We start from the raw sequence: 24,675 nt of genomic DNA on the forward strand, positions 1-24,675 counted from the left end.
TCCATTTTATTGGTCTTGATGATGAGACGCGACTGCATAATAACAGATATTTTTATATTTGCGAGTTTTTAAAGATTGTCAGTGGGGATATTTATTTGTGAGGATGAATAGGATAACATTATTTATTTAGCTGTTATGTGTAAAGTGCTAAAAACAAGCCCCCCCCCCCCCCCCCCCGTTGTCTTTTTTCAGTACAAAATTTGATACTCAAGCCGTAGCCACTTAGGTGGTGGGCAGTCTGTGTATGTGTGCGTTTTAGGGATGTGGACTTATCGATTATAATCATGTTATGATATATTGATAATCTACACTGGGGAACGGAATAGCGAATAATTGAAGCTTCGATATCTTCAAAATTAACACCATAGAAATGTCAATGGATAATGAATACTGTATGATATCATAACATGACTCAATTATTGCGGAAACCACATTTTAGTTGGTTTTGGTGTTGGTTGGTTCAGTTTTTTTCGCTGTTGATTATCGTAATATCGAACTCACAAAATCATACTGTTTGATAAGAATATATAAAGTAGAGTTATAATGGTTATCTGATCATTTTAGGTAGTTTAATTCCTTTCAAGTAAAATTAAAATTGTAAAAAATGCCGATAGTTTATCGATATAATTTTATCGACATGGCCCACATCATTTGGTGACTCATTGTTAATCGTACATAAAAATGTGGCTGTTTGTGTGAGGCTACGGTAACAACTGGCTTTGAATCCATAGAATTATTCTATTATATCTATTGCTAAAAACGTCGTCGGAGCGGATTTTTTCACGGCACTTGCTCGGTTTAGTAACTTTGCTATTTACAATGACGTAGGAGCATTTTTTTACTAAAATACCCATTCCTATGTAATTACGTACTAAAAAAGCTTATTATAAGTATACAATACTGGATATTTGTTAGGTTTTCAAACGCCATTTTTGAAGAGACAATGTATGATCTTACTAAATTGCTGCACCTATTTGTGTAACCTATTTAAATTATCACTTTTCACCAATATCATCATACTGGGATCTTCAATGTAATGTAATGTTTTATTTTTAATTTTAAGCTATGTACAAACAATATTTTATTGCTATGAATGAATAATAAAGAATATTTATTGGGTATTCCTAAATAAAAAATAAATGAAAAACAACTTGTTTTTATTCATAACAATCAATAATTTTCAAATAAAACAATGCCATTTAAATACTTCATTATTAATTACATTTCAATTACCTATATTCTTATTTAGCTTAATGAGAGATGATGAGTTAGTCACATGTGTTGAGACACTAATTACTGGTATTTACATTTTTACAACGCTGGATTTTTATAAAAAAAAAAAACCCTCTGAATTTCATATCAAACCAAAAAATTGACCTGTTATAAATAAGTATTTGCTAAATTTACAAGTTCTGGACTCAAAGTTGACAATGGTAGGTATAATACGTACCTAAAGGCATGTATTATACCTACTTATATTAAGATATGCAAGCGTCTGCCAAATTGCTTTAAAATAAATACTTAATACAAATATATAAATTACAAAATATTATTTTAAATTATATTCAGATATATTTTTTTAATATTTTTTTGACATTAATTTGTAATTAACATACGTATATTTATTGCATGTTCTGATTGGTTTGATTATGTTTTTATATAAATATTATAACATATTCACCAATGTGAATGTACCATAATCTTGCAAATAAATATATTTTTGATGATGTCGATTATTGTTTTATGAACGGAGTAAGATCTTCTTTAATGTAATATCTGGCTGGTACAACTTCGAAAAATTTTCCACAGTAAGCGTACACAAATTCTAGAGATTTTTCCATAAAGGCTCGTCCAAAGTATGGTGCCATACTTTTACCGATCTGATTAAGTAGACTGACGGCTAGGACACCTGTAAATATATTAAAATATGAATAACTTGAGTCATCTGATAAAGCGTAGTAACAGTTAGGGACCGAAGGTTTATTTATAATATAATTATTTATTTACTAGAGGGTATATTATATATATATATATTATAAGACTCAGCTGAGAAAAAATGTCGATAATTGGCGGAATTCTTTCCAGCAGTGATTGTTTTGGCTGATATTATAAATAAATCTTCGTTCCAAATTTCTATATTTATATCGAAAAGTTTCCGAGAAATATAGCTGTAACATACGTATGGATATGACGAAACTATAGGGGTTCCGTTTTTGCCATTTTGGCTATGGGACCCTAAAAATTATCATACCAATACTTAGTTTCCTTTCATTAAATTAGTACATACTTAAGCAGTAAGTAATTTAGTTACAATATGACCGCCCCATGGCACACAAATCTGCTTGCAAAGTTTATTTGATATGTTTTTTTTTTTTATATTAAATACTTACTAATATCTTGTTTTCCCATAAATATGTTGTTTCCAGCGAATACGAGGTTCCCTAATATTTCAAAATCATACTTCGTTTGATTGTAAATCGATGTCAAATATATTTCCCCATCGTCATCCTTGTGGGCATAGATTGTGAAGTCAAAATTCATGTGGAGTTTTTCTAAAAAAATAAGTTTAAAAATTAGTCCAAAATACAAAACGTAGCTATTTTGGTAAAATAAAGAATGTCATAAAACGTACGCAGTTGTTATAGACCCCAGAGCTGAAAGCATGTTTAGAGCTATAAACATGGATTCGGATACTTATTTACTATCACTCGGACGTATTTACGTCTTTTTCTCACAAAAAAAGAAACATATCAATATTTAACTCAAAATCATTATTTCATTTTATTTTTATTTTATTGTTTTTAAGGGATTACAAACAACTATACTAATACCATCTACAAATGGTATTACATTATTATCAAAATCAATTTTTATAACTTACCTACTTTGACTTTTCCTAATCCATCAGCGCGGATAAATTCTCCTCCCAATAATGTCTTAATTAAGGGGCTAGAGGAAAAAGCTTTGTAATGTCCTTTTACCGTGATGTCGCATGTCATATCCATGTATAGGTGTCCGTTGGGAATATCGGTCCTAGAAAATGTGATTAAAGACTTCTCATGTTAAAAATTACGGGAAGCAATGACAATTAACAAATTCCTTTGGAAAACGTCTTCTCTGTATTTTTGAAAGAGTAGGATGTTCGTTGTCTTACCAACATGATATTTGTTTGACCTGTTTTAGTAACTAAAAATTATAGATAAGTAAACATAATCATGTGTTATACTGTCAAGAGCTGAAGCGAGAAAATTTTGTACGACGTAGCAGCTGCATAAATAGATTTTCGAAGTACTCAATCCAGTCCTGCTGCCTGGTTCAATCGCAAACCCTCATTTTTTGGACTCATACTGGAAAGTAAAAATCATGGCTATACTTACGTCACGTTATTGAGCAAGCAGTCTTTTACTCCTTTAACTATACCATCTTCCAAACTGATATCAAGCAGCCCTAGGATGGAAATGGACACATTCTTCAGCTCCAAAGGGTCTACAGGGGGAATCCCCAACTCTTTCACACCGATTTTGCCAACATCTGATATAACCGATTGGTACAGTTTTTTATGGCACTCACTGTCGCTCATACTGCATTTAGTTAGCGAGCCCACTGCAAAAAAATACATAACAAGATTTGAATGAACACCAATATGATTGGAATCGTATTTTTTTTTAACCACTAACCATAAATGTAATTTTATAAAATACTAGCTTCTGCGCTATTTCATCTGCGTGGACTGATGATAAAAAATGTATCGTATATCTTGGACCTCAAATTATCTACATATATACCAAATTTTGTCTAAATTGGTACAGCGGATTAAGACGAAAGAACAGTTCTCTTCTTCAAAGAAAACTGCAAGAAATCATATTTTCATATAAACGTAGTCCTTTTCCTGTACACCATTTGTTGTATATGCCCACAGAACTATGCCCTCACGTTTGATTTTTTTCGTATCTTTAATTATTATAAGAGTTAGAATCATAAAATTTTTGTTATGAAATGTGTTTTTTGCTCCTAATTTTTACAATAATCATCGCAAAAAGTCAAACGTATTCCGTCTATGCCGTCGTTAATATTCTGTAAAAATATTCTCCATGATGTCAATATCCAGAGAGGAAAATGGGGACTACTTTTGTATGGAGAAGCGATCGTCCCCTTTCCTCTTAAGCGTGAAAAGTTAACAGACAGACAGACTTTTACATTAATAATATTATAATATATATTAATAGTAAGGATATAAAGATAATCAATAATTACCAAATGAGGCGTCGCCAATCAAAAACACCGAACACACCGTAAATAATAATGCAAACATGTTTCTTACATTCGAATCGGTAATAAGAATAAGCGACGTTATGGACACCTCAACCTTAAATACCCGCTAGCACTTGATTGTTTTATATCTATCGTTTACCACATGAGGCAAGTTTTAGGGTTCCGTGGTAACAAGATGCCAAGCCCCATTAACTGACCTATACCATCTGTCTCTCTGTCTATCTATACGTCATCGGTTACAAGATTTAAATCACAAATACAAATATACGCAGTAGGGAGGTTCATGTTTGTATAAAAAAAAATCAAACTCTGGCTAGAAGAAGTGGCACATATTTTGTTACACTTAAGTTGATAAAATACGCCAAGTTTTGTAACTTTATCTCAACTACAACTTTATTTTTTACCATTCATACAACATACATTTCAAAGGGGGTGGGTCCCATGTAGTTGAGATAAAGTTACGAAACTTGGTGTATTTTATCAGCATAATAAGTGTAACAAAATAAGGCGATTCCCCGTTGAAAAATGAAATAAAAAGGTTTTTGAACCATCTTAATACGCAGTGAAGTAAAAATGTGTAAAAACCACTACACACAACGGGGTAGTAATTGTGTTGTAAAATGTTGTGTTATCTTTACTTTTTTGTTTTGTTATCTGCCAGACTAAAACAGGTGCTTCATAACAGTAATTTGTTTTACAAGAGGGCAAAGTTGTCGTTTATCTCCTCGTGAGCGTTGCGAAGGTTTCAGGGCACGGGGGTTAAACAAACTTCTCTACTGAGTGAAACACAATTTTTTTCACCACACCAACGCGTCGATAATATTAACTGTAAAAGTAAAACAATACAGAATCAAATCCAACTGAACGCTTTTAAATATGTATCAATCAAAATTAACACTTAAAAGTCATTCCACAAGCCAGCACGAGGATACCACTCAAAATTTGCATCTAATTCTTGTCGATAAAATGCAACTTTTTCACCCCTTTTTGACAAATAAAGAGTAAAAATAAAAAAAATATTAGGCTAGAGTACTTTCTATCTATCAAAAGTAATAATGATTTTATCCGAAATTAAACTTTCGGGAGAAATATTCTGAAATATTTAAATATCACGGTTACACTCACTTGACTTTTTATTACACATATTAACATATATTATCATATATCATTAATAAAAGAAGTCTCGCTCCAATGTCAAGGACCCTTTGCATTGATGATATTAAGAAGGTATTATCTAAAAACAAAACAAAAGCTAATTAGATTGCGCAGTCTCAATAAAATCAAGCAACGTAAAAACTGCGCCGATAATACCTACATACGTACATAATTTATTTTTCGCAGTTTAACGGCGGTTGACGGTACCACGCTAACGTACCTAGGTATTATTCGAGCATTTTCCATCGGAGCGTGTTTTTTTCGTGGCCTGGCATGATCTACGTAAAAATAAAAAAACATAGCCATAACAAGATAATTTATAAAATGATGTCTTCTTGACTCGGCATTTATATTAAGTTTTTTACATACGATTTTTCATCTTTAATTTATTTCGGCAGCCTATTAATTATCTTAATAAGTTATTAATTTCTGCATTAGCCTTTTCATGCAGCAAAGGACCTAAAAGGTATATCTTATTTAATTTTTGACTTAAACACGCACAAAACATGGTAACGTGTTTTTTTTTTAAATTCCAATTATAATATCAACTTCGTGCACCCAAATGTTTAAATTTGACCAAGACATGAATTTGTTATCGATATAAATTTGTTTTTAATATCATTTATTAGACCATCCATGTTTATGAGAAGTTTTGGGTAAATTCGGAAAAGTGAAATGCTCGTTCACGAACACCGTTCCATTAGCAAAAAACGGTGGAAAACATCAAAGAGCCAGGTATTATGGCCCCATTGTTAAAAACTGTAAGTTACGATTTTTGTGGGTGTGCACAGATTTACTGGAGTGCAAAATAATCCGATGAAAATACGCTTTACCAACTAAAATAAACATTTTAATCGGTTTAGCAGATTGATTAAGGCCATTGTCTAATATTGTGTTGTAGTAATAGTGTATTGTGTTGCTAATATGTGTAAGTATGTTTCCACAGCCACCCTATTTGAGCCGAGCAAGGTGTTGATGTTGTCTTAGGGATATTTCAGGACTTTCCGAAATTTCAGGGTTGGTGTTACATAGAAAGTTGTTAAATATGGTCTTTATTCTCATCCTGAAGAGTATAAAACGACTTTATTGCACATTAAATTAAACAATTCATCATGAACGATATCTTTCGCTTTGTGTTTTGTTTATTATACGTAACAGGCACTACGTTTAACCTTTAGTAATATTCATTGACTAATTATCACTTGTTACTTTTCTGCTTGCGAAAATACAAAATCTAATTTAAATTATTCGATTGTTATTTGTATGACGCCCTTCGAAGCTATTTGTGGATCACGGTAATTAGACGATACGGTAAGTTAATTATAATTATTAATTATAACTCTGTGACCTCGACGCCCTTTATGTTGTTTTGCAATATTCTTAATAACAACATATAAAATTAAAAAATAATCATAAATATTGAATGGAATGTGTATTTTGCTCCTACGCAAGTCAATTAGCTTCACTTCTCTCTTGTTGACACACCCAATGGCCTAATTTTCTTAAAACCAGTATACGTACTTATCCGGCTCGAAGGACCATGTAAAAAGGCCCAAAAAGAAAAGCACTCTTGTTGACTATACAATAATGTAATAAATTCAATAGAGGTACAACTGTTATAAAAGCTTGACAATAATTAGTACCGGCCAGACGTCATGTTTCTCGGAAAAATCTTAACACCGCGATCTAGGATTTTCAACACATGGTATAGCGACATCTAGCAGGCAATTTGACAACTAAAATTAACTTCTTGCAAATAAAGTTAGGAAATACATACAGAGGTTGGACATTCCGCCCACCAAGGACAATAATAACACAAGTGTCCTTATTTCCGCCCACCATGAGACAACTAACTCTAACAAAAAAAAACAAAATGTCATGTAACATGGCACAGTGGAAAATAATTGTAACATGTGATATCCAAAATGTATAACTACAAACTCAGAATTATTACACTGCAATAGTTTGCATATAAATTGAACCAATGATACCAAAAAAAAAAAACCTCAACTTATATTTGGCAAGAAACAAAACACAAAAAAAAACTTAACTAACAACCTAAGTCCTAAGTTTCTATTGGCAAAAAACATAGTTTGCTAACAGGTCGTTTGATAATATTCCCTTTGCAACGTAAACTAACTACTCTAGTGATTCCATCCAGACCTGGGTGTTTATCAGTGACTACACCATATAACCATCTTGCTGGAGGCAAATTATCTTCCTTTACTAACACCACACTACCTACCACTGGCTCGGGAGTTTGATGAGCCCACTTATAACGGTGGTAAAACTGAGTCAGATATTCACGCGACCATCGGCGCCAGAAATCTTGGACCATTTTCTGTGTTAGCTGCCATCTTCTTAAACTACCTACATTGGTACACTCATAGTTAGAGTCCGGGACAAGTACTAGGGGCTCTCCAACTAGAAAATGCCCAGGAGTGAGTGGTATAGGATCATCAATGTTGCTACTATTAATTCTTGACATAGGCCTTGAGTTAAGGCAAGCTTCGATTTGAGCTAAAACTGTTGCCATTTCCTCAAATGTCAAGGTGGAGTATCCAATCACTCGTCTAAGATGATGTTTTGTGGATTTGACTCCCGCCTCCCAGAGGCCTCCAAAGTTTGGAGAATGTGGAGGAATCCAATGCCAATTAGTGGAATTTGTAGCAAGCTGGTCGGCAATTTCCACAGCTATGCTTGATCGTTCTTCGGCGTATAACTGCTTCAGCTCAAGAGCAGCTCCTACGAAGTTTGTTCCATTGTCGCTCCACAAATCAGCGCAATGACCACGGCGTGCTGTAAAGCGTTTAAAGGCCGCAATAAATCCTTGAGCTGTCAAGTCACTGACTGCTTCAAGATGTATTGCTCTTGTAGCCATACAAATGAAAAGGCAGATGTAGCCTTTGTAAGAGCGGTGGCCTCTTCCCTTTGAGGTGCGCATGTTTATTGGACCAGCATAGTCCACACCACTCTGAAAAAAGGGGCGATTGACAGTTCCTCGAACTGACGGCAGCTGTCCCATCAGTGGATGTCGCGATGCAGCAGCATAGCGAGCGCAAGTCACACATTTTCGAACGAATAACTTAACGGAATTGGTTGCTCCGATGACCAAATATTTAGATCTCAAGTAATTGAGCATCAGTTGTGGGTTGCCATGCAGAGTTTTTTTCGTGCGCGTTGTCTAAGACCAAGTTGTGAAGTGCGACTTATGTGGAATTATAACTGGGTGTTTCATTTGTTCACTGATTCCAGCATGCTCTAATCTTCCACCAACTCTCAGGATACCATCTTCATCAATTATAGGGTTTAGTGAGGTAAGTTGACTCTTCTTATTAATTGTTTTATTTTCGTTCAGATTTTTCAATTCTTCTTTGAAATGATTCGCTTGAACAATCTTAATACACATCTTCAAAATCCCTTGTATTTCAGTGCTTGTTAACCATAAACTTACTTTTTCTTTTCTAGCACATTTCAAGAATCGTTTACAGAAAGCCAGAACGCGTAGCAGTTTCCACAATTTAGAAAACCTTGAAATAAGTGTTTCTTCGGCATCTGCTGTGACATCATTACCACAAGTATTCACGAAGCATGCTTTATTGCTTTTTTCTTCTAACTTCGTGTCCTTTATGTTTGGTTTTTTGTAGCTAATTTCTTATATTTTTCAGCCACGACGGACCTTCTATCCAGAGTTCTTCTTTACTCAGGTGCTGTGTACCTCTAGACGCGCAGTCTGCAGGATTATCTTTCGAAGAGACATGGGACCATTGGTGCGGCTCAACTGATGTTATTATTTCAGATACACGGTTGGCGACAAAAGTTTTCCATCGATTTGGACGACTATTTAGCCAAGAAATGACCACTGTGGAGTCAGTCCATGCATGAATGTTTGCCTTGCTGATACTCATAACGTCGGCTACTTCAACTAGCAATTTGGTGAGTAACACAGCCCCACACAATTCCAGACGTGGAATAGAAATTTGTTTGATAGGAGCCACTTTAGTTTTGGACGTGATCAGTGACACGTGCACCTTTCCTTCTTCATCTACAGTCCTCAAGTACACAACAGCAGCAAACGCTTCATTAGAAGCGTCGCAGAATCCCTGAAGTTCCGCAGTCAAATTGGATCTAGCGTTGTTCCACCTAGGCAGCTTGAATTCGGTAAGTTGTTTTAGACTTTCTCTGTAGTTTAGCCAATTCTTCAGTAATTGTGGTGGAACTTCATCATCCCATTCGATTCCCGAAAGCCACAATTTCTGGATGAAAATCTTAGCCACTATGATCACTGGAGCCAACCAACCAAGTGGATCGAACAGCCTTGATATGTCAGATATGACACTTCTCTTTGTTACAGGAACTTTGAGTGGAGGAAGCTGTACCGAATATTCAAATTCGTCATTTCTGCGATTCCAGACCAGTCCCAGAATTTTCATGACAACGTCTATCTTCAACTGGAGACTTCCTTCCTCTTTGACATCAGTTTCTTTCATGTAACGCATTAATTCTTCATTATTACTGCTCCATTTCTGTAATTGGAATCCACCTTTTTTCAAAAGTTCATTCATCTCTTGGTACACTACTTTACCCTCTTCTACAGATTCACAGCCTGTTAACAAATCATCTACATAAAAATGCTTGAGGACCCTTTCAGCAGCATTTGGATACTGTGATCCTTCATCGTGGGCTACTTGCTGAAGAGCACGCACTGCGAGATGGGGTGCTGATGCCGTACCAAAAGTGACTCGGAGCAGTCTCAAGTGCTTTATCTTCTCCCCCGAGTTTTCACGCCATAGGATGCGTTGAAAATCTACATCGTCTTCGTGCACTTTCACCTGCCTGTACATTTTAACAATGTCTGCTACCAGACATATAGGATGGCAACGCCAACGAAGGATGGTATGACGCAAAACAGGTTGCAGAGTTGGACCTACTAATAGGTCTTGATTTAAGGAAACGCCATTAGAGCCAGGACAAGACGCGTCATAAACTACCCGAAGCTTTGACGTGGATCTGTCATCTCGGATGACAGCATGATGTGGCAAGTAAACTGCATTTGGGTTGTTCTCCTGATCTGGGGGAACTTCTTCCATGTGTTCTAGCTCAAGATATTCGTTGATGACATCTGAGTAGCGTTTCTTCATTTCAGGATCTTTTGCGAACCTCTTTTCTAATTGGTTGAGACGCCTAGTTGCAATAGGCACAAAGTTTCCGTGTTTGCAACTGGGATCTTGATCACGAAATGGTAGTTTCACGATATATCTACCTGTGCTATCACGTTCAGTGGTAGCAGTAAACAATTCTTCACATTTCTTCTCGTCTTCAGTGTAATGTTGCTTGGGATCTGTCGTATTGTGGTCAGCCTCGAGCTCCCAAAATTTTTTGAGTAACTCATTTTCATCTAAATGAATGTGGTTAACGCTAACGCTGTTACGAATTTCCGACTCACCTAAGTGAGTTGGCCCTGAAACGATCCAGCCTAAAGACGTTCGCTGAGCGATGAGTGCTCCCTGTGGAGCTTTGATCATTTCGTTTAAAAGTATTTGACCGTACACCTCTCCTCCTAGGAGCAAGTCGATTTTGCCGGGAATGTTGAATGTGGAATCTGCTAAATTTAATTTAGACAGTTCGGACCACGAATCAATGACAATACGTTTTCTCGGCCGATTCGATGTTACCTTGCCCAAAACATGAGCATGCACGTTCACTTCAAAGTCAGGTTCTAGGAGTGATGAAATTTTTACCTTTACCACCGCCTTAGAGTTCACAGGTGAACTCTCTTCACCGCCTAGACCCGTGACTGTGCTCTTGTGGGAAACCTTGTTTAGTCCCAGCAGTTGTGCTGCAGACTCCGTTATAAAAGAGGCTTCCGAGCATTGGTCGATTAAACATCTGAGGGTTATACCTGAACCTGTTTTCGACTGAGCTTGAACCAAAGCCGTTGGCAAGAAAACTTGCCCACGACTGGTCGAAAAACAAGTTGTTACATTATTGGGCTCATCACACGATAATGATGGAGCTGTTGTTGCATGTGCAACAATACTGCCTTCAACCGATTGAGTAGGTTTGACTTGAGAATCGGTTGCTTGAGTGCTAGTTTTTGGGTGCAGTAAAGAATGATGTTTGCGCTTGCAAATTCGGCATCTAGTAGATTGGCGACAGGAATATACGTTGTGACCTGAACCTAAGCAATTGAATCAAAAATTACCGGACTGGATGAAATCACGTCGAGCATCAACATCGATTTTTGCAAAACCTTTACAATTACACAATTTGTGATCCTCTGAACAATAGCCACAAGAAATTTCAGTGACATGATGCACTTTAAAGTTGCTACTACATTGTGCATTGGGTTTCTTTGAAACAAAGCTAGTCTTCGATGATTTCCCATCAAAACATTCGAGTGCCCTAAATCGGGTTTCTAAAAATTCTCGAAGTTGGTTGAGTGTGGGCAAATCTTCAGAAGACTCGCTAACCTTAAGTTCCCACTGTTTCCTAGACTCGTTGTCTAATTTAAGACAAATTATATGAATCACAATTATGTCCCATGTATTTGTGTCGATGCCTAAGTTGTTCAATCCATTTAAAACACTCATTTGTAGTGTCCAGCAATTCTTTGAGTGCATTCGCGGACTCCGTCGTAATATTCTTCTGACTCATGAAGCGTTTGAGAATGCAGTTAGAAAGATACTTCTTATTATTATAGCGCTTTTCCAATTTCTCCCAACATGCGCTGTAATTATCCTGCGTGATCTGTACGTGACGCAAAAGCTGTTCAGCTTCACCGACTAAATAACCTTTCAGGTAGTGCAATTTTTGGACGTCGTCTAAATCTCTATTCTTATGGATGAGCGACGTGAATAGATCTCTGAAGCTAATCCACTCAGAATAATTTCCTGAAAACGTAGGAATTGAAATCTTTGGTAGCTTTACCATCACCGATTTGCCTTGATTAACATCAGACTTATTCTCAATTATGGTAGACTCAGTGCTCTTTCCAGGAATCGAAACATTTAGTTTGTTTAAGGCAATCTTAAGATCCGACTTATAATCCATGAATAACTCTTCCGCATTAGAATATATGTCTTCAGTAATATACTCGCTGAACTCAAGTGTAGTAGACTCTTGAATGATTCTAGTATGAGTTGACACAAACTTTTCCCATAAAGATTCTAAGGTTTCTAATCTTGTGCTAAGATAATCTACAGAGTTAAGCCGTTCCTTAGGCGATTTTTTAAAGTTAGTTTTAGCCTTATCTATTCTCAAATACAAGTCCTGTTGCACTTTTATAAGAGCCTCCATGGTGAAATTTTCTAAGTGTTTGGAACTTAGCAATATCTAGGCAAAATTGGGCGTGGATTCCCCGACGTTCCACTTTCTTCGAAACTATTCTAAGTCCAAACTTGCTACGAATTTTCTATGTCCAAACTTGATGAAATTTATTCAAAGTCCAAATTTATTGAAATTTCACTAAGTTTTTGACAGTTGCACTACTTAATAATTTAATGTACTCACGGTTGTCACTTCATTACGTCACACATATAATCCGCTTACGTCATACTGCTGCTTCTCACCACTGACGTCACGATGCATTTGCTTACGTCACACGCTGCTCCGGGAAACATAGGCTCTTCTCGCCTTAACACCGCTGGCAGCAAACCACTACCTTGCCCAGCGTCCGTTGGCCCGAAGTTTACCGAACCCACTAGCCGAACTCATCCGGTTCGAAGGACCATGTAAAAAGGCCCAAAAAGAAAAGCACTCTTGTTGACTATACAATAATGTAATAAATTCAATAGAGGTACAACTGTTATAAAAGCTTGACAATAATTAGTACCGGCCAGACGTCATGTTTCTCGGAAAAATCTTAACACCGCGATCTAGGATTTTCAACACATGGTATAGCGACATCTAGCAGGCAATTTGACAACTAAAATTAACTTCTTGCAAATAAAGTTAGGAAATACATACAGAGGTTGGACAATTAATCTATGTGAGAAAGATATTATTTATATGCACACAAGCTGTTAAATGTAAACGTACACATTGTTGCTGGAAAACTTACTTTAAAATCTGTGTGAGACTCATAGTCGCTTACTTGCTTTTCGTATTTCCCGCGACTTTCATGCTCACAAATATTTGATTCAACTTATAAATAAGATTACGTTACATCTACTAATAAGCCAAATTTAAAAATAACTTCCTAAGGTTGCGCTAAAGAGAAAAACACAGGTAGATGCAAAAAATATGAAGTATAAAATGCAGTTCGAATAGTTAGATGACTAAATACCTACATTTGCAGGCCGATTTTTTGTGTGTAGCCGGCATGGCCGGTGATATACTGCATGTAATATAAAATATTTGTTTCAATTTGAACTTTAATAGCTATCAATAGATTTGAATATCATGTCCGCTATATAATGGCTTCATATGTGGTAAAGGGTTAACAGTTATATAAATATAGAATTTTATTGTTGCATTTAAAATCATAACTTTTTTTTCTGAAAATAGATTTGTCAAGAACTCTGTTGATGTTAATTGCCATACTTGAAAACGTTTATGAAAAGTTATATAAGGTGTAACAAAAATAAGGAGGATCCATTTAAGGACATATTCAGTATGGTGTTCTGATTAGGAAAAAGTAGAAAAAAAATACATGAAACATGTTTTTTGTTCTTTAGCGCAGCTCGTCCAAGTCGGCCAAACCTCCATTCAAATGCAAAAACAAATTTACGTATAAAAAATCTTCTACATTTTCCTAATAAGAACACGATACCAAATATGCCCTTATATGGGTCCTCATTATTTTTGATACACCTTGTATTATTGGCTGCGCGTTTGAAATTATTTACCCTGTAGAACAATTACAGACGAGGTGTGAGCTTTCCCATACATATGTCAAATGATTAGCTTACACATGTGTCGATTTTGAATTACTTTTTAATTATCGGTCGTTAAAATATTATATTTTATAGATTTATTTAAATAATGACAAACTTAGAATAAAATGTAACCTAAAATTAAATCTACCTACAAAACTAAAATTAATACCCAAAAAAACAAAAACTAAACTAAACCTATGGGGTCTAAATTATATGTACAAATATCTCCTATGTCGCTGCCATTTGGAAGTGTGCCCACAAGACTGGCCGCGTTTCCTCGCTGGATTGCAATTCCAGTGCGCTGAGCGAAGAACGAGCCAGCCCGGTGGTCACCAGTGGAGCGGATCAGAAGATATTTTAATTTTTTGAAAAATAAGGCCTCCGGCCCCCAAGGACCTAAGATTTCTACGGCAAACGCCGCAAATACGTAGCTGTCACCTAAAAACGCGTATTTGCGACGTTTTGTAAATATAATATATTTGTGTTGTGAATATTATATTATACTTAGGACTTTTTACACAAATTGACTAAGCCCCACAGTAAGCTCAAGAAGGCTTGTGTTGTGGGTACTCAGACAAAAATATATATTATATAATATATAAATGTTTTACTATTAGTAACCTATTATGAAACCAAAATTTCAGCGTAGGATGTAATTCAAATTAGTATTGTTTCCAATCTGACTCCACAACACAGGCTTAGCCTAGTGTGGCAGTCATAGGTTAAGGAAATCTTGTAAAATTTTTGGTAAATAAACTATTTTTATTTTATTTTATTTTTTATTTTTATTTTAAAATACCTACATAGAAAGCACCCAAGACTCAGGAATAAAAATCCGTGTACATCACACAAATAAATACCCTTACCGGGATTTGTACCCAGAGCCATCGGCTTCATACGCAGGGTCACTACCCACTAGGACAGAACAGTCGTCAAAATATTGTTACCTACCAAAGGTCATTATTACTCATTATCAAAGAACAAACTATTTATTTTTTATTTGAATATACATGATTATATACATTAAAATTCGTAATTGGTTCGATATTAATTCGTTGAAGATTATGTTTTCATTACATTTCAATAAAATTTGGTTGGGTTGAAGAGCATTCTGGGTGGAAGAAAATACGAAATCAATTCACTACTTGTCCCAAAAAAAGTATGTGTATTTTTTATTTAGTTTTAAATATTTTATACCTTTTTTATTTAACTAACAAATTCATTTATGAACCTTCAGGTCTTTTTAGTAGTAAGATTTATGTGCTTATTAGGTAAGCACTTTTGAGATATGAATCATAAATGACTGCATATACTCCAAATAAATAATAATTACAACAAACCAAAAATTAAAATTTACAAAAAAGCCGGCCTCTCCCCAATTTATACATATTTATACATCTTTTCCCAGTTAAAGTTAAGTTTAGTTCCTTGAGAGAATGGACGAAGATCGAAACGTAAAAAGAGCGTACCTGGGTCGCCTAGCAGGAGGACGTCCTATCGGACGCCCTAGGTATCGCTGGAGCGACATGGTGGAGGCGGATCTGCGCGAGCTTCGGGTCGACAATTGGCGAGAGGTCGCACAGGACTGAGAAAAGTGGCGCTATCTTGTATCGGAGGCCAAGTCTCATTTTGGGTCGCTGAGCTGACGGAGTAAGTAAGTAGTTTCCCAGTTAAAATAATTTTAATGGATTCGAGTCTCACCGGGGTTCTATAATAACAATCATAATTCAAAATCAACTGATATGAAAACTAGCATTTTTTATAACAACCTTACCTTAAAAATTTATCACAAATACAGTTCGACGATTATGACAATAAAAACCGGCCAAGAGCATGTCGGGCCACGCTCAGTGTAGGGTTCCGTAGTTACTCTTCCGTCGCAATAAGCTAAACTGGAGCTTAAAGTATAGTAAATTGTTAACCAAGGGATGAAACGGTACCTTTCACGCGAGTTAAACAAATAGGCAAATTTGCATAATCAGTACCTAATTAGGTAAAGTACCTAAGTCTTTTTACTATGAAGGGGGAACTTTTTGCGATAACTCAAAAACAGCTAAACTGATCATGTCCGCTATAGTTTTCATTTAATGTCTTTCTTAAGCTCTACTTCCACGATTTTTTTCATAATTTTTGGAATTTTTTTCTTTCGGAGCGATTATCTCCGAATATATTCACTTTATCAAAAAATGTTTGTTGAAGGCCCCTATTAGTTTTGAAAGTCCTTTCCAACGATACACCACACTGTAGGGTTGAAGCAAAAAAAAAAATTCACCCCCATTTTACGTGTAGGGGTGGTACCCTCAAAAAAATTAAATTTTTAGATTTTATTGTACGACTTTGTCGGCTTTATTGATTTATATATCCATGCCGAATTTCAGCTTTCTAGCACTAACGACCACGGAGCAAAGCATCGGACAGACAGACAGATAGACAGACAGACAGATAGACAGACAGATAGACAGACAGATGGACATGGCGAAACTATAAGGGTTCCTAGTTGACTACGGAACCCTAAAAATAGGTATATTATTATTGCAACTTTTCGCATAACTAAATACTACAATAAGTTCAATTTCATTCCTACTCTATACAATATATTTCTACGTCACGAGTCATCTAAAATAATACTTTTTGACTATAAAACCTAAATTATGAATGAAAATTGGTAAGTATCTCAGTAGACAAAAATAAATGTAGTACAAAATACATCAACGCGCGAAGTCCAGGGCCCGCCCGACCCCGTTTAGTCTTTTCTATGGGAGCAAGGCGGTACGTCAACGGTATTTTTTTTTTGGTTAACTACAGCGTATGGAAATGAATATTATAGTCGAGTTGAGAGCCCATACTTGACAAGTACGCAAATACAGTTTAGTATATGAATTCTTTATTCAACCAGTCTACGAGTAGAAAAAGGATAATTAATTATATAAAGATTTAAACAAAGTTTAAATAACACACAATATATAATCAGCACTGCGTTGATCTTGTATGTTGTTGTATAATTGTGCTAAAAAAGGATTCAAATAGCAACGGTTACATATATAAAACTAGTATCGGTAAATCTGGCTTTATAATAACGTGGATACTGCGCTGGGACGGACAGCTACATAAGATGATGGCTTTTAAAGCTACGATTTTCCTTTTGTGCTCAATTGTCGTCAGTGAATCTGCATTCAGTAAGTTTTTTAAAGTTTTTTTTTTATTATACTTATGTTTTATCTGTTATGATATAATCTTAATGAATCAATTGGTCACAAATAATTTACTTACTTTTTTTTAATAAAGTAATTTCATACATATTATATATTATTATTTATTTATTAAAAAACAATTTTTTAATTGTTGTTAGGCCTTCCTAAGCACCACTCATACATTATACGAAACGCACATATTTTACATTACATTAACATTATTCTAGATACCTACAAAGATTATACGCCTATGTTTTTGAGTTATTGCGAAAAGTCTTCTCTTTTTAGTAAAAAGACGTAAAAAGCGCTGCGCAGGTATTCCCTTATGCTTGCAATGTTCATGATACTTACTAATAGCCCCAGTTTAGAACTATAGACTATGCTGATATAATGGTAACTACGGAACCTTACACTGAGCATGGCCAGACATGCTCTTGGTCGATTTTTAACCATCTCAAAACGCCTAGTTATACTTGGGATGCATAATATTTACTATTTATTATTTATATATTACGAGTACCTTGCATTTAGAAATTAGTAAATTTACTGTTAATTATTTTACGATTTAAATATTTTAATCAGATATTTCATATTGTGTAAAACTTGAATTAAAAGTTTTTGGATTTAGTTGTATTCATTGTATAGATTATTAATCGTAATCTGATTTTTGACGACCCGTCTGGCCTAGTGGGCAGTGATCCTGCCTATGAAGCCGATGGCCCCGGGTTCGAATCCCGGTAAGGGCGTTGGTTTGTGTTCATCACACAAAACAATGCCCTTCCTGATGTTCCTGAGTCATAGGTGTTTTGTATGTAAGTGCCTATATAAGTATGTATTTTTCTTTATATATGTATACCGTCGCCCATTACCCATAGTATAATCTTTGCTTAGTTTGGGGCTAGGTCGATTTGTGTAAGCTTATCTCTATAATATTTTATTTATATTTTTATTTTATTAACTTAGTGAATAAACCCCATTAACTTAGTGAAAAAAGCGCTGGTGGCCTAGCGGTAAGAGCGTGCGACTTGCAATCCGGAGGTCGCGGGTTCAAACCCCGGCTTACCAATGAGTTTTTCGGAACTTATGTACGAAATATCATTTGATATTTACCAGTCGCTTTTCGGTGAAGGAAAACATTGTGAGGAAACCGGACTAATCCCAACAAGGCCTAGTTTATCCTCTGGGTTGGAAGGTCAGATGGCAGTCGCTTTCGTAAAAACTAGTGCCTACGCCACATCTTGGGATTAGTTGTCAAGCGGACCCCCAGGCTCCCATGAGCCGTGGCAAAATGCCGGGGCAACGCGAGGAAGAAGAAGAAGTGAATAAACCCCATTGATTTGGTAATTTAAGCAATTTGTTTCGGATACTATGAGTCCTATGTATAACCATATTCAATAAATATTATTTTTATTAAAGCTTTATTTAGGTTTTGCAAAAAAGGGAGACCCTTCATGACAGACTGAATTTCTTTTGCTTTCCAAAAACTGGGCATATTTAAATGTCATTTCAATTTCTTGTATTAATTAAGCCTTTATTTCTAGTTGACACGCTGAGTAAGTGTTCAATCAATGATGGAGAATGTTTAAGGGAGCTATATCAAAGGGTGCTGCAAGATATTGGCAAAAATGGCATCAAGGAGCTGTCCATACCACCTATTGATCCTATCGAGCTGAAAAATGTAACCGTCAATGTTCTTGACCAGCTGGAGGTGACGATGGTCGATGGCATTGCTACCGGTGTAAAGAATTGCATATTCAACGACTTTAAGTATGTTTAACTTGTATTAGTAATACTTTAAACTAAACTGACTAACGGTAGACCCCGTGTTTCCGATTGGGTATTTATTACTTACAAGGCTTAGAGTTACAAGAACTAACCGCCGCCATACAATCGAAATTACGCTCTCATTTTAAAACGACATTTTGAATTAACATAATCTGTATTATCTGTTATGCTTATTTTCTGTTTTTTTTTTCAAAACCGCCCTCAGGTAGACACAGCAGGTATAAAGATGATTTAAATATATGACTATTATGACGCACGCTTTATTCACAATATGTGACCGTGGCCGGCAAAATGTCCCACTATGTCGCTTACCATAAGGACGAAATTGCTTAGTATCTTTATACGAATAACCTGACAAGGTGTCCTGAGTGTCCTAACGGCAAGTGAGGTAAACGTCGACGTATATCGATCATATAAAGACTGTGACATTGACATGACATACCGTTTGCAAAAGGTCTATAACCACAACTATCATGGACCTCACACCTACATACAATTAATATACGTACTAAAGTACGATCTCTGGTTGCCAAGATAAGATGTTACCCTTGTAGAATCTACAATGTAGATATAATTATCCCACTTACGAACCGCACGCACGAGTTCCCGCCCACCGCAGCGCGACAGAAACATAACTTCAAAAATTCGAGATTTGAAAAATTGCTCAGCTAGGAATTGCTCTTAACTTTATTTTATTTAAAGATTGAATAAAATAAATATAAAATATAGCTTGATTTATCTACCTATATATTGATTACTCGTATTTTAAGTGTATTTTATTCGTTTATTGCCCATTTGGATCCACAAATATGAATACCAAATTCAATTCTGATCATAACACCGTATTAGACACTTCACAAAGTAGAGTAAGTACATAATATTGAAATTGTATAAAAACATGAAATTTCAGGACTGAAATGGAGAAAGAGCATGCGTCGATGGATCTTACTTGTGATATTACCATAAAGGGACGCTACAAGCTCACTTCGGACAGCCCTCTCCTCAAGCCCATTTTTGGAAAACAGTCAATCCGCGGCGATGGTTTCGCTAAGGTCAAGCTAGGTAAGTTTATTAATTAGTGGATTTACTTATAAAAAAAACACAGACAATCAATTGTTGCGGACGTGTCCATGAAGAATCTTTCATTCAGTAAAGGGGGCAATATCTTTTGTGTATATTATAAATATTTGTGTATTATAAAAATCCAAAATTCGCAACTTCAGTCAAAATCAGCATGATTTTTATACAAATCATGAGGTCAATTTAAACTTATATTTTGATGTCAAAATGATGCCGTAATGTAACTTCGAATTGGCCTCCAAGTCTCCATGGTACTTTCAAGAACCATGTAAATTGGTATAATTATATATCTATGTGAAATAATGAGGTTTCTATTTATAGACTTGCATAAGGAAATCTAGAAGTCGATAACGTGAAGCAATTCTATAGCACGCGTAATTTTGTACTATTAAAATTACAAAGGTTACAGTGTTGCATGGTGGTTTCTAACTAATTTTCTATAATTAGTATTTCCAGTGAATTGTCTTGTGTAACAAGCAAGTCGTAAAGAAGTACACATGAACACTTGGTTCCCATAATCATAGTTATATATTACTTTGTTTTTAGGGTTCCGTGGCCAAATGGCAAAAAAAGGAAACCTTATATTTTTATATAGCCGTTCTTGCTTGAAGGCAAACTAATACATAGTACTACAAACAACACCGGACATAACACCTTTAAGTGAATATTTTAATGTATAAGTTATTTTTACCGTTTCCGACAAACTTAAACAGCTTCTAAATGGGATATTTAATTAGTATCTTATTTTCATAATAAGATAAGATCATATTTATTCATTAATACTTATGGTAGTTGGATTTTTACAATGGTAATTATGCATCGTATCTTATCTTGTACCTTTAAACGAGCAATTCTTCTTATATTTATTATTTCGGAGATCTCGGAAACGGCTCTAAAGTTTTCGATGAAATTTGCTATGTACGGGGTTTTCGGGGGCGAAAAATCGATCTAGGTTGGTCTTATCTCTGGGAAAACGCGCATTTTTGAGTTTTTATATATTTTGCGAGCAAATTTCAGTCTCCCAGATATCATATACTTACTTAAATACAATGTCATTCATTTATTTATAATTTCAGCTTAAATTAGGCAGATAAAGTTGAAACTTAAATACCAAATACATTTTTATTTTCTGCGGCAAAATATAATTTGAGAACCATATAGGAACTATATAGGAAATATGGACCTGCAATCTATTTATCGGTTTTGTAGCAAATGATTAATATTAGATATATTTTGTTTTTAGAGAAACTACACCTCCGAATTGACTACGATTTCTTCATTGAGAGAGGTGCGGATGGTGAGCTGTACTTTAAGTGCAAGCATAATGAGACGCAGTACACCTACGATATTGCCGGGCGATCTCTTTTCTACATCGACAACTTGTACTTGGGCAATGAAGACTTGAGTAAGTTTGAGAATGGTTACTTTATTTAACTATAGTTATTATTTACATAACTTTTTTATTATTTATGAGAAGCGTAAAACAACGAATAATGTACAATAGTCCCCTTATCATGGTATTCTAACCAGTTATATAAGTTTATTATAGCATAGAGAAATAAGAAGTAAGTATAGAGTGCTCACTTCATACATCAATTTTGTTACCAATGTTAAAATGCTTATTAGTTTCTACGTTTCTAAACATTCTTACTGTATAATCATAGAGAAATAAGAAGTAAGCAAATATTACTAACTCCATACATCAGTTTTGGTACCACACCGCTTATTATTTTCGTAGTTGACATCTAGCATTGGGTAGCGGAAAATGTTGTTGTAAAAAGTGTGCAGAAATGTATACCTTTCTGCACTAGAGCATTTTACTTTCCGAATACTTTTTTTATTTATTTCTTACGATAAACAACTAAAATATGGTTTTAAATGGATTTAGTATACTATTTCCATTCTTATATTTAATTCTCCATTTCATAAATAACGATACTTTTACCAAAATTTTTAATTAAAAGATCTAGAAATACCATAAAAGTATGTATTTTTTTTTAATTACACCTGTATCTCTCTTTCTTTTCTTGTCGGCATTCTAAGTCAACATTAGAGTGTTTTACTCGGGTGAAAGACATCATTTCAAATCAAATTACCTCGACAAAAAATTGTGCCTTTCATCCTTTGGTTGACAATCTACTATTATACATTAGGCTCCTTGAAATGTATTAGACATTTCAAAGAGCACAGACGCTATTTATTCTTTTCTGTTCTTGATAGTATTGCGCAATAAGCACATATTTTACAATGCTGAAAATTTGAGCTTTGCCTTTTGTCCTAATGACAAGTCATACAACTGTTTGTAGAATGCTGAAAAGGTGAAACTTTGGAAAACAAGGCGTTCAAAGTTTTATATTTTTGGCATTGCTTTCAACGCGTTTTTTAAATTTAGAAGCACCCTTTTTCAAAATCTAAAAAATAATATTTTGGGGTCACCGTAGTTTCAACAAAATCTCCCCCCGTAATGTTTATGTTATGTACGTACCTATGTATATTATACTCGTAATATAATTCTCCGAAATAAAACTTAGCAAAGTTCACGCCCGTTTTCAATTAATGATCTTATCATTGCCAGGCAAATACGTTACCACCTTCCTCAACGAAAACGGAAAGTTCCTCCTCCAGAACTTCGGGCGCTCCTTCATGGACAAGGCCATGGAATTCTTCTACATCTTCACCCATAGATTCTACGACGTCGTGCCAATCAAATACTACATCACTGAGGATCTGACCCCTTACGAGAGATCGTAGACGAGGCTAAGAAAGGAACACAGAAGTAAAAAAATCCTTGCACCGACTTACAGGAACAATGTCGGAGTGACGTCATATTTTCATAGAAATTTGATATTAATGATGCTATCGTCACACTTTGTCATTGCAAATATCATGCAGAGTTCGCTTGGTCTGACTTATTTAAATCAAATCGAATTCGAGTATTTAAATCATATCAATAGCGAAAAAAAATATCCTGGTAATCGATCCATAAACTATAAGTAAATGCTTCCTTGCAAAGTCTTGGAATAATTTGATTTCGGTAATTAATGTAATTATATGTATAACTGTACTAAATAAAATTGCATAATAAAAGTTTTTTTTTTCTAATTGCATTTTTTTTTTGTATAATAATCAAGTAACAATCCATATTTTGACCTACTAAAGGATCTAATTAGTATACTTTTTTCCACCAGCCTAAGTCGAAAAGTATTTTTACGGATGTCACGTTAGCATTGACTATACTGCTTCAGTTAAGCTGGGACAATAGTATAGTTAGTTGTAGCATGACGTCGGGTGAGAATACGTTTGTGCCATACGCCACTTACATTGGTTTACAGAAGAGCGAAAAGAAGCAAAAAAAATATTTTTTTCCACAAATAAGTTTTATATTTAGGAACTACACTATTTTTCACATAACTACTACTTTTTATAATACCATACAAATATTTTATGTACAGTAGTAATCAAAGTATAAAAGCATCTGTATTACTGCCATATCCGTTTTTGGTGAGTAAAAGTATTTAAACCGGTATTTTTTGTATGGGAACGGAAACGGTATTTTTCGTATCTTTTATTAATTACTTCATTTCTAATCTAAAAATACGAAGTCGTTATATAAAAAACACATTTGAGCCATATATTTGGCGTATAAAATAAACGGCAATAGGTTATTTCGAAGTTTTTGCAAATAACCGATTGCGATCCCTGAAACGTACAATGTAATCATACATTGTACATGACACAACAGAATGTTTTTATTTTTATTTATTTTTAAACCGATTAAGTGTAAATAATGGCATATTTTTTGTTACTTTAGAATTCATTAAAAACGTTTTTTCTCAAAAATGGATATGGCACAAACGTATTCTCAGCCGACCATAAGTTATGGCGATATGCTCTGTTTACGATCTAACCAAGGCCTTAAACAGTGCCTTGAACAAACTGTAGAATCTCACAATGTCTCAAACCAGCACTTAGTTCCAACACACGACCGCAATTAGATAATTAGTAGATAAGGAAGCAAGTAAGAGCGCTTTTACATTAGGCAGTTTAGTCGCACAATTATCGCACCAGCAGCAAATCCCTTCACAGTGCTGTGTTTACAGCACATATCTAACAGATAGAGCCTCAGATCATAGAAAGTACTAGATGGCTGACGGAGGCGTGGCGCGTGTCGCCGCAACATGGCCACATCGTGGCCATACCGGCCCGCCGTAAGACAGTAGCAACTTAGCTGTCATTGAACAATGTGCGCGTCAATTTTATTGAAATGCCGAATTATAGCGCTATTTTGTGTCGAAATAGGAGTGCATCCAAAA

General features: G+C 35.1%; 2 protein-coding genes and 1 long non-coding RNA gene across 3 annotated transcripts in view; 2 read left to right on the top strand and 1 right to left on the bottom strand.

The window, feature by feature from the left end:
• LOC133522882 (uncharacterized) overlaps positions 1-24,675 on the top strand; it is a 212,076-nt gene that overhangs the window by 167,939 nt on the left and 19,462 nt on the right. The window lies entirely within an intron of this gene.
• Positions 1,141-4,355, bottom strand: LOC133522857 (uncharacterized). Its single transcript, XM_061858318.1, has 5 exons — positions 4,255-4,355; positions 3,378-3,603; positions 2,882-3,033; positions 2,391-2,552; positions 1,141-1,909 (listed from the first exon to the last, which is right to left on the bottom strand). Exons 1-5 carry the CDS (start codon positions 4,310-4,312, stop codon positions 1,734-1,736), a joined length of 774 nt encoding a protein of 257 aa, XP_061714302.1. The 5' UTR covers positions 4,313-4,355; the 3' UTR covers positions 1,141-1,733.
• LOC133522858 (uncharacterized) lies at positions 17,295-23,464 on the top strand. The gene is made up of 5 exons (XM_061858319.1): positions 17,295-17,482; positions 19,039-19,264; positions 20,193-20,344; positions 21,606-21,767; positions 22,938-23,464. Exons 1-5 carry the CDS (start codon positions 17,419-17,421, stop codon positions 23,111-23,113), a joined length of 780 nt encoding a protein of 259 aa, XP_061714303.1. The 5' UTR covers positions 17,295-17,418; the 3' UTR covers positions 23,114-23,464.

This window comes from Cydia pomonella, chromosome 11 (assembly GCF_033807575.1).
Source record: "Cydia pomonella isolate Wapato2018A chromosome 11, ilCydPomo1, whole genome shotgun sequence".
Taxonomy (NCBI): domain Eukaryota; kingdom Metazoa; phylum Arthropoda; class Insecta; order Lepidoptera; family Tortricidae; genus Cydia; species Cydia pomonella.

Coding starts and splice junctions, on each gene's coding strand:
- LOC133522857 (XM_061858318.1), bottom strand. CDS start 4,312: ATGTTTGCATTATTATTTACGGTGTGTTCGGTGTTTTTGATTGGCGAC. Junction 3,604..4,254: donor GATTGGCGACGCCTCATTTG/GTAATTATTGAT, acceptor ATTTTTTTGCAG/TGGGCTCGCTAACTAAATGC. Junction 2,553..2,881: donor ATTAGGAAAAGTCAAAGTAG/GTAAGTTATAAA, acceptor TTATTTTTTTAG/AAAAACTCCACATGAATTTT.
- LOC133522858 (XM_061858319.1), top strand. CDS start 17,419: ATGATGGCTTTTAAAGCTACGATTTTCCTTTTGTGCTCAATTGTCGTC. Junction 19,265..20,192: donor TGCATATTCAACGACTTTAA/GTATGTTTAACT, acceptor ATGAAATTTCAG/GACTGAAATGGAGAAAGAGC. Junction 20,345..21,605: donor TTTCGCTAAGGTCAAGCTAG/GTAAGTTTATTA, acceptor TTTTGTTTTTAG/AGAAACTACACCTCCGAATT.